General features: G+C 30.2%; 2 protein-coding genes across 2 annotated transcripts; both read right to left on the bottom strand.

Moving 5' to 3' along the window:
- Positions 1-208: 208 nt before the first annotated feature.
- LOC108456169 (cytokinin riboside 5'-monophosphate phosphoribohydrolase LOG7-like) lies at positions 209-4197 on the bottom strand. Its single transcript, XM_017754769.2, has 7 exons — positions 3968-4197; positions 2870-2967; positions 2168-2198; positions 1947-2046; positions 1746-1816; positions 962-1105; positions 209-791 (listed from the first exon to the last, which is right to left on the bottom strand). Exons 1-7 carry the CDS (start codon positions 4073-4075, stop codon positions 696-698), a joined length of 648 nt encoding a protein of 215 aa, XP_017610258.1. The 5' UTR covers positions 4076-4197; the 3' UTR covers positions 209-695.
- A 4177-nt stretch (positions 4198-8374) lies between these two features.
- Positions 8375-8776, bottom strand: LOC128280476 (secreted RxLR effector protein 161-like). Its single transcript, XM_053018629.1, has one exon. It carries the CDS (start codon positions 8774-8776, stop codon positions 8375-8377), a length of 402 nt encoding a protein of 133 aa, XP_052874589.1.
- Between the last annotated feature and the right edge of the window lie 1632 nt (positions 8777-10408).

Below are 10408 nucleotides of genomic sequence, written 5' to 3'. Positions count from 1 at the left end.
GGCGATCAATTCTTTCACTATCTCAGATCACTAAATCAAACTTGATAAATATAACTCTACTTCAACGTGTGTTTTCTAAATCATCATTAGATCAACCCTTCCATTATTGCCATAACCATGAAAATGACTTATGATACGTTTTGATCCAATCTGATGTTAGCATGTAAATAAATGGGCAGTAAGGGTAAAAGTGATGAAATTGTAGTAGTTTATGGAAATATAAGGGTGTCAATTTGCTTTTTTCCAGTCAAGGAATAAAAGATTAAATACAAAGAATATTCCACTCACATTACATCTTAATGACTAATATTATTTAATTTCATATATGGGAGCCAACTTAACCAAATACTACTCATTTGTTTTGTATGGCAACATCCATCCTTTGCTTAGATTGACTAATACTGAGAACCTTAAAAGAATTTATAGCTATGAACAATACTAGAATTAGATAAAGATCTGAATGTGACGATTTCTTCACAAGCTTTCACAACTAGCTAGAGGGAAAGTGACACTACATCTTTTCTCCATGGACCTGCATATCAGACTTTTTTGAAACACTTGAGTTGGCTGGCAAAATTCCAAAAATTCCATCAAAATGTTCAATTACTGTCCTTTGGTTGGACAGTATTGATCTGACCGTATATACTTAGTAGGTAGAACCCCAAAACGAGAAAAATGTAGCCGATGTCGATGGATCATGTGGCAACTCTGGATCCCGGCACGAAATTAAGTTTATCAACTTCATCCCATACTAGCTTTGATGCTATTTCGTCGCACTCCGGAACATATTCCTGTTTAGTAAAGAAAACTACCTTAGTCAAGTCAATTTTCATCAATCATTGCTTGAACAAGGAATGGTTTATGAAAGGGGAATTAAGGTACATATAATTCAAACATCCTATTCATGCTCATAAAACCGTTTGTATTTGCTCTTAATTGAACATATTTAGGCCAGCTTTACCTCTAGTTGTCTGACCAATTGCTTAGCAGTTGGGGCAGACAAGATAATGCGACGGGCAGTTGGCGAAATGAAGCCTTCATCAACGGCCTTATCAATGAAAGACAACAAAGAATTGTAATATCCATCCACATTCAATAGACCCACCTGCAAAAAGGGATAAATCTCTTTTTAAATTATTGGAGTAAAATATAATATCCAAATGGATTTGTATCAACTTATAATATTAAATTATTGGGTTCTCAAGTGACCTAAGACGCAACAACAGATTGACCAACATTTTTGTATTGTTTTTTGTTTCAAGTTTTGAATAGTGGGTAAGAACCCCTTTCTCCCATTGGAAAGGAGATCTTGCAATCAATTCCCAAAATCTTATGCTATCTTTCCATGTGATGAATTCAATTGAAGCGCCACATGCATTGATTCTTAAGTTTTTCTTTCTAATCCATCACAATTTTTATCAGAAAATAAAACTAAATATCACGTCAACTTTTACCAAAAATACCTAACAAAACATTTACTACTCAAGGAACACGACAAATCAAACTCCTACCATCTTGCTTGCTGATATGATACAAATATAAATTAACGTAAAACCAGTCAATCAAAGCTGAGTTCTACAAAATACAAAAACATGCATGACATCGAGAGAAAATAGGACTGGCTCACACTAATATATCTTAATCAAAGAGTTATTATTATTAGAGACTAAACTCTTATCTGTCTTCCACCAAATCATTAAATTCAATGATTGAGATAACTAAACAAACCGATTTGTATTTCGTACAGGCTTACGATGGATCCCAAGTTGCGCCCATGTAATAACTTCCAGAAGTTCTTCAAGGGTGCCATAGCCACCTGAAATTTAATTATAGGAAAGATTACATATTTTCATGTAACCATAAACTGCGGTTCTAATTGCATTTCTAATAAACTATACATATGTTATGATGTCGAAATCGATGGATTAACCAATAACAAGTAATACCAGGAAGCGCAATGAAGGCGTCAGCCTGTCGTGCCATTTCGGCTTTCCTTTGGTGCATATCAGATACAGCTCTTACTTCTCCAACACTCTCACCAGTAATCTGCAGCAAACTTGTGTAAATGAATGAATGCTTTCATTGGAACTTATTAGCAGATACTCGGATGTAATTGCAAACAACTCGGAACAAGTTGAAGATTAGATCCAAGGCTAAAAAAACATACCACTGTGGGCATCAAAGTTCTTGGAATAACACTGCAAGCAAAATCCAACAACCATGGATGAGTATCATTCCAGAGACTAAAATATAGTAAATCTTACAACAAAAATTAATGTTTTTACAAGCGACACCAAAGTCGATTTTTTAATGTAAGAAATGCATTTTAGTTATGTTAAAAGAGGCGGCTCTCCACTCCAGTCTAGTGACTGCAAATTAAAAAAGTTACAAAGACTGTAGAGTGTACAACTTTAAAACGAAATATAAGTGAAAGTTGGTGTACAACTGTAAGGATCAAAAGAGATTCACTTTTCCCAAACCGCCAAAGCTTATGAAAAAGGCAGCCTTTGTAAGAACTTTAAGTAAAGGCACTTTTAGATTCTTGCAGGATGTACGAGATAAACCATGTTCCTTTCTGCACAAATCCATTTTGGCCACTTAAAACTTTTTTATTTTTTCAATTAACAAAGAGGATAAATCAATTCTTTTCTCTCTGCTCTGGACTGGACCAGCATTTGATCCCATGATGTCTGCCTTTGTTAAGAAACCCACTGCCGTAGAGAATTTAGAGAAAAATTTGCATGGTTCAAGGGGAAAAAGACTCTTAAAATATCAACACTGAAACCCCATTTCGAAGCCCGCAAAAAAAAAAAAAAAACACAAATTTCATTACCAATGATGTTTAGTAAGAGAGATAGAGAAAACAAACCCTAGAACATGGCGCCCACCATCATGAACTGCCTGAGAAACAAGACCCATCAATCCCACGCTTCCACCTCCATAAACCAAATCAATCCTTCTCTCCACCTTCATAATCCAAAACAACAACAATTTTCACTTAATAAATTGAAAAACAACCCCCCATAAACACGTGTCACGATGACATAAACGTTAATTTTTTTATTTATTTGTCCATACAAGAATTAAGGATGGGAACTAGGAAGCATTAAGACATTGAAAAAACAAATATAAAAGGTTGAGTGGAAAGAGGGAATGATATATTTTCATGGAACCCCATAAACAAAAATCATGGAGGTTTTCTTGTAGAAATGCCAAAGAGAAGAACACGCTCAAGGAGTCATTATATCAAAGCAAGCACGTTTGTTTCCCTTGGGAAAAGCAGCAGACTATGATTATTTATTATTAATATTATTTTTTTCTTATGCTTATTAATGTTGCTGTATTCTTTTCATCTTCATATGGTTCTTAAGAAAGTGAAATGAAAGAGAAGGATCATGCAAGAAGGCTGCTCAACTGACAGGCAGGTTACAGCGAGCAATGCCTATTTCTCTCTCTCTCTCTCTCTCATGCCAAACATAAACCCTAAACCTCCTCTCCTTGGACAGCTAATCCCCCATCTACAATCATAAGCGCACGTCGAAGGCTTGATTGTTTCAACTACTAACACTCAAAGAAAGAGAATAGCAAACAATTGATATAAGAAATTTTCATTTTTGGCATTCAAAAAAAATATTCTAGCTTAAGATATTTACGGTTTTCCACTAATGAAGAAGAAACCGGTATGTTAAAAGCAAAACTTCCATTGAATCAGATTTTGTAGTAAACAAAGAAATAATTCCATGTTGGAATTAATATCTAAGTTTGAGATGGAAAAATATTGGAATATGGTTTTAAAAAAAATGGTCCCAAATCGAAGTTGTGTTAAATTTTCAGGAAATGTACTTCCTCAGAAGCTGTTGAACTTTAGAAACGAAACTAAAAAAGAAGAAGAAGATAAGATTAAATATCCCAGAGGCAGAAAGAAGAGGAAACAAAGTAAGAAATTTTTGATAGTTTTATAAATTACCAGTTCCTTGCCTAACTCCACAGCAGCTTCTTGGTAGCTAGCTTTCTTCCCTGAACTGCTTCCACAAAACACACAAATCCTTTTAAACCTGGACTTTGACTCTTCCATCTTCCCTTCTTTCGCTTAACTCTCTTCTTTTTTCTAACAATGTGAAGGATGTCCTTTGAAGAAGGTTGGGAAATGAGAACAAGGTGAGTATTTGTTTATATAGACAAGGGAGGAAAATGGAAATATGTTCCCAAAAATGCCGCATTCGATTATATATTTTCAGTTTCTTCTAGAAAATAATATAAAAAATAAATAAAAAGTATTTTCAGTCATCACGTATAAACACCATTTAATCAATTTCTGTTTACTTTAGGGGTTTCTTTTTTAATTATTTGGAAGGTAGAAATTATTATTTTTATTATGGAGAGCGACAGGGATCATTATTGTATTAATACAACAAAATAAACTCAAAGTGGGAACTTAATTAGAAATTTGACATTATTATATCTCAGTTTCACACTGTTACCCAACTAGTTTTCAAAGAATGCCATTTTTGTGGCTTGGTTTGGTTCATCAACCAACAATTTTATATGGAATAATGGATGATTTATATCACATTAACATACAATCATTCATTAGTTCCATAATAACACAAAACTTATTTTATATTTAACTTTTCAATTTAATTCTCATTCAAACAATACTAAATACTACAAGTTTAGAATTAAATAAAGGCAAATTTGTTGTAAATTAAGAATATAGGTTGAAATTTTAATTATTTAAAAAATAGATCCATTTTTCGGAGATGTAGTAAAAACTCATATTAGGAAATACGTTTTTTTTTTTAAATGTTAATTTCTTTAGCTAGATGGTTGACTACTATTATTTTCATCCTTAAGTCCCAAGTTAGATTACTATCTCAAGTATATATATATATATATTTCATGTTGTTGTTTCAAGCTTTTATTTTTTATTTTTAATTAATATACATATTGTTTTCAAGTTTTTATTTTAATTCATCTTTTAATTAATAATTTTTTATTTATATAAATAAAATAATAAATATCTAATTATAAAATAAAATATATTTTTATATTTATCATTATGTTAAATATATTTTATTTTTAAAAACACCAACTAATTTTTTATATATTTTTCTTTATGTATAATTTTATATGTCAAATATTTATTTTCTCCACTTATATTGTGGGTATGGTATTTTTAATATTATAAAATTAAATAATTATTTTAAATATCATTATTATTTTTATATATAAATTATTTCAAATATCATTATATTTTTACCTACATTGTGGGTATGATAAATTATAATATTATAAAATCAATTAATTATTCCAAATATCATTATTTTTAATAAATATAATTTTTATATGTGAAATATTTATTTTTCAATCCATATTATGGATATGGTAAATTTTAGTATTATATATTTTTGTATGTGTATTTGAAATAATTATTATTTTTATAATATTAGAATTTACCATTCCCCAATGGGGAAAATAAATATAAAAATATAAATTAATTGATGTCTTTTAAAAAATAAAATATATTTAACATAATAATAAATAAAAATATATATTTATTATATAATTGCAAATTTATTAATTTATTTATATAAATAAAAGAATTATTAATTATGAAATATTTTTAACATAATGGTATACATAAAATATATTTTTTTATTATTTTAGAATTACATGTTTGTTATTTTATTTATATAAGTAAAAGAGTTATTAATTAAAAAGATGAATTATAAATAAAATAAAATAACTTGAAAACATATTTATTAATTAAAATATTAATTAAATATTAAAATTAACAAAAGAAATTTAAAACAATATGAAATAAAAAAATAGCTTAAGATAGAAATCAAACTTGAGACTTTTAAGTATGAAAATAATAATATCTGACCATCCAAAGGAACTAATATATTAAAAGAAAGCATTTATTGCAAAATGTGTTTTCTAATGCTACCTCTACGAAAAGTCAGTCTATTTCTCTAAATAATCAAATTTTGACCTATATCTTTATTTTTTTTTCTGAAATCGGCAAATACTCTTAATTTTTCCTTACTAAGATTTTTTTTATCTTTTTATATATCACTTGAAGTCTTAAAAAGAAAATTGCACTAAATTGAGTTCTCAATGACTAAAAACAAGTACGACATTTTATTAATGAAACTGTCATCGATCATTTGATCATTAATTGAGGATGACGTGACTGACAAAAGGGATAGAAAGTTACCATGTAAGATTCCACATGGATAAGTAAGTTAATATGGTATGTGATACCATATTATATATTTTAAAATTAAAAAATTCTTTAAAAATTATTAAAATCATTAAAAAGTGTAAATTTAAAATAATTTTGGATAAAAATAAAGGTCAGACTTCATTTGAATGTGAACACCAAGTCGTTCAGATTCATTCTGTAATTTAGAAATTTATAAAAATTATTAAAAATTAAAATATTCAATTTCATAAATAGGTATTCATGGGCAGAATGAAACCCAATTCCAAAATATTTTGCTAAGCCCAAGCCCGATCTAGGCCGCCCAAATGACCCATTTCACCATTCAAAAGTAATAAAAATATTTTTTATTTAACTTAATTATAAAATATATAAATATTAAAATAAGATAATTTTTATATCTTTTATTATTTAAACAATAAATTAGATAATGTCATGCGTTAACTTCTCGTTACTTCTGCCAGATATGTTGGCACTCGTTAATGGTCAAATTGGTATACTTTTTTAATTTTTCTCCAAGAGTTTAATTAATCTTTTTTATTCTTTACTAAGATTTTTAAATTTTTTTAACTAACTATGAGGTATGATGTGGTGGTTACTCACCTCATCCCTAATAACGTGGTTAGGGGTTTGATTTCCGCTCATAAAAATAGAACATATTAGTTACCTCTTTGAAAAGTATTTTCGACTAAGAGACTAGTTATTACTACCGATGATGGATACCTTAATTCAGATATAATAAAGCATGAAATGAGAGCAAATCATACAATAAAATTAGAATATAAAATAAATAAGTTGCTGAATAATTTTAATGTTTTTGTTTCTACAATAATGTATGTGTTGTTTAATTACAAAAGCATGCAGATCACATGTAAAAAGTTCCTTAATATTTCAACTAATTAAATATTCCACATTAAATTGACAACTGTAGTTAAGTTTTAATTCACATGTTAATTAAATATTGTAGTGATTTATGAAGAAGGTGTTATTCATGCCAAGTATGAGGGAGAATAACTAATTTATAATAAATCCCTGCTTCTTGTATGAAAAATTATGAAGTTGTTTTGGTGGGTTGTAGCGGTGTTGACGGTCAAAAAATTCATTAAATCTCGTGGGCGGGTAGTATAGTGATATGCAAGCTTCATTTTCTTCCCTCAAAAGTCTTCAAACTCTTTTACCTTTTAAAGGGTGGATTTCTTGAAATTAAATTATTTTAATAATAATTTACTTGGAAGTTGTACACTTGATTTGATGAATAGAAAACTTAAAGTCCATATCACCTCAATGAGTTGCACACCTTTTGAAAGTCCAACTTATCAAATTTTAACTCAATTTTCCTCTCCACAATTATATTTCTCAACTAAAACAATTAAAGATAGTTCTTTTAAAATGAAAAATATTTAATGAAATCCTTTAAAATTAAAGTTAATATATTTTTTATTAAAATAATAAGTGCCTTAATTAAAGTTTTTAAGGATCTTTGATTAGTGATTCTAATAATATTTTTATTGACACGATTCCCTTACCTATTCGGGAGGATATGAAAGTTTGGGAATTGGTGTCTGTAGATGGAAGGATTGCTAGCAGCTTCTGATGCTAACAGAGTTTTTAAACTTCCTATTTTAATGCCGGATTGTTACACTGAAAAGAAATTATCAATAGTTATAGAAGAACAAAGAAATCAATGATGTTGTGAACTACCTCATTATATTATTCGTCGACCAGAACTTTAAATAAGCAAAGAAAAACAACAATGTGCTAAAAATAAAAGCACAAATAGTTAAAAATGAAATTAATTAATACCACTAACAATACAATCCCTAAAAACAAAGTCTGAAAATCCCACAAATGACACGTAAACTCAACAAATCCTCCCTTAAACCAAATATTTTATAAATATTGGTTTAAAAGGAATATCAAAGTAAATATTCTAAAGCGCAAATTCCAAGCAACATCCTCAACTTCTGAAATGTAGCTCTCTTTAGAGATTCGGTAAAGATATAAGCAATTTGGTCTTCACTTCTGCAGAAAACTAGATCAACGACTCCATTATTTGTGAGATCTCTCAGATAATGAAATTTTACATCTATATGCTTGCTTCTTCCATGTAACATTGGATTTTTAGAAAGTTTAGTTGTTGAATTATTATCACAAAAGATCGTTGTTGCTCCTTGCTATAAAAAAATGTAGTTCTTCAATAATATTTCTCAACCAAATAGCTTGGGAGGCACAAGCTGTAGCAACTACAAACTCAGCTTTTGTAGTGGACAAAGTGACTATTGGTTGCTTCTTTGAAGACCATGAAACAACCCCTGTACCCAACATAAAAGCATAACCAGAAGTACTCTTTCTATAATCAAAATTGCCAGCATAATCACTGTCAGTGAAGCCAAACAAATTTGTCTTTTCACCCTTTTTGTAGAACAATCCGAAATTAGCCATGCCTTTCAAATACCAAAGTATTTTTTTTGCAGCTAAGAGATGCATCTCCTTTGGGCACTCCATAAGCCTGCTAATTAAACGGAACCATGGGGAGTACTGCCTAGTCATTTCTACGAATTTAAAGCCCCAATTAGTATTCTTTTTATGTTATCCAGAAGTCTCTTTTTATATAATTTACATCAAGCTTCCCACTATTTGCTTATAAGAGGTGTTGTTAATCTCTTTTCCTTCAAGATTTCGAACAAGCTTTAAACCAACTTAAGTCAGTGTGCAAACAAGATTGTAGTTCTTCATCCCAAACCTGTCCAAAATCTCTTGCACATACTTTTTCTGAAAAATGAAAATTCCAACTGTAGATTGTATCACTTTAATACCCAAAAAATAATGTAACATTCCAAGGTCAGTCATATCAAATTCAACCATCATGGAATTTTTAAAATCATCAAACAGGGCAACATCACTCCCAGTAAATATAGTATTATCAACATAGAGGCAAACAATAATAATCTTACCTCCTTCACCAACCTTGGTAAAAAGTGTATGCTCGTATGGACATTTCTAGAAACTTTCTTTTAAAAAATAAATTTCGATGTGACTATACCAAGCCCTCGGAGCTTGTTTCAATCCGTACAACGCCTTTTTTAATTTGTACACCTTGTTCTCGTTTCCAAGTTTCACATATCTAGGAGGTTAATTATGTAACGCCCCCACGCCCGAGACCATTGCCGGAGTCGAGCTTGAGGGGTTACCGAACAATATTTATCAAATTAAGAACTTCAAATCATTTATTTCTTCATTCACAGCTTTTTAACTACCCGCGTCACAGTTACAAGAAAAATCATATCTCGAATCACTTTCACCTTTTCTTCGGTTTCTTTTATTAAATCAACTCCATAAATCTGACTTTCCTTGAGTTCAGTCCAATACAATGGCGTCTGACATTTACGACCATATAATGCTTCATAAGGTGCCATCTTCAAACTTGTCTGATAACTATTATTATAAGCAAATTCTACCAATGGTAAGTACCTTTCCCAACTATCTTGAAATTCCAATACGCAACATCTAAGCATGTCTTCAAGAATCTGAATTACTCTCTCTGATTGTCCATCAGTTTGTGGATGAAAGGCAGTGCTGAAATTTAACTTTGTACCTAATGCTTCTTGCAACTTTTTCCAAAATCGTGAGGTAAACCTCGGATCTCTATCCGAAATGATTGACAAAGGTATCCCATAAAGTCTAACAATCTCTCAGATATACAATTCAGCTAACTTATTAAGAGAATAATCTATACGTACCGGAATAAAATGAGCCGATTTAGTCAGTCTGTCAACTATTGCCCAGATGGCATTTTTCTTCCCTGGAGTTAACGGCAACCCTGATATAAAATCCATAGTAATCCGATCCCATTTCCATTCAGAACCATAATAGGTGAAGTAATCCAGAAGGTACTTGGTGTTCAAATTTTCACTTGTTGACAAACTAAGCACTTTGATACAAACTCGAAATATCTCTTTTCATTCCACTCCACCAAGACATTTTCTTCAAGTCATTATACATCTTCGTACTGCCCGGATGAACCGCTAAACAACTATTATGTGCTTCATGCAAAATCTTTTGAAACAACTTATCATTTTTCTGTACACAAATCCGATTTTTAAACATCAAACAACCATCAGAACCGATTTTGAAATTTGGTCCCGTATCAGCTTCACACTGTTTTCTTTTGGCTAGCAAATC

This window comes from Gossypium arboreum, chromosome 9, assembly GCF_025698485.1.
Source record: "Gossypium arboreum isolate Shixiya-1 chromosome 9, ASM2569848v2, whole genome shotgun sequence".
Classification (NCBI taxonomy): Eukaryota; Viridiplantae; Streptophyta; class Magnoliopsida; order Malvales; family Malvaceae; genus Gossypium; species Gossypium arboreum.
The sequence above is the reverse complement of the archived record's forward strand: the minus strand, read 5'-3'. Positions and strand labels throughout refer to the sequence as shown.

Bases quoted from the DNA above. Each gene is read 5' to 3' on its own strand.
- LOC128280476 (XM_053018629.1), bottom strand. From the start codon at position 8,776: ATGACTAGGCAGTACTCCCCATGGTTCCGTTTAATTAGCAGGCTTATG.
- LOC108456169 (XM_017754769.2), bottom strand. From the start codon at position 4,075: ATGGAAGAGTCAAAGTCCAGGTTTAAAAGGATTTGTGTGTTTTGTGGA. The intron at 2,968-3,967 runs GTAATTTATAAA...TGGATTATGAAG, and splicing joins TGGAGTTAGGCAAGGAACTG to GTGGAGAGAAGGATTGATTT. The intron at 2,199-2,869 runs GTTTGTTTTCTC...TTTTGCTTGCAG, and splicing joins GGTGGGCGCCATGTTCTAGG to TGTTATTCCAAGAACTTTGA.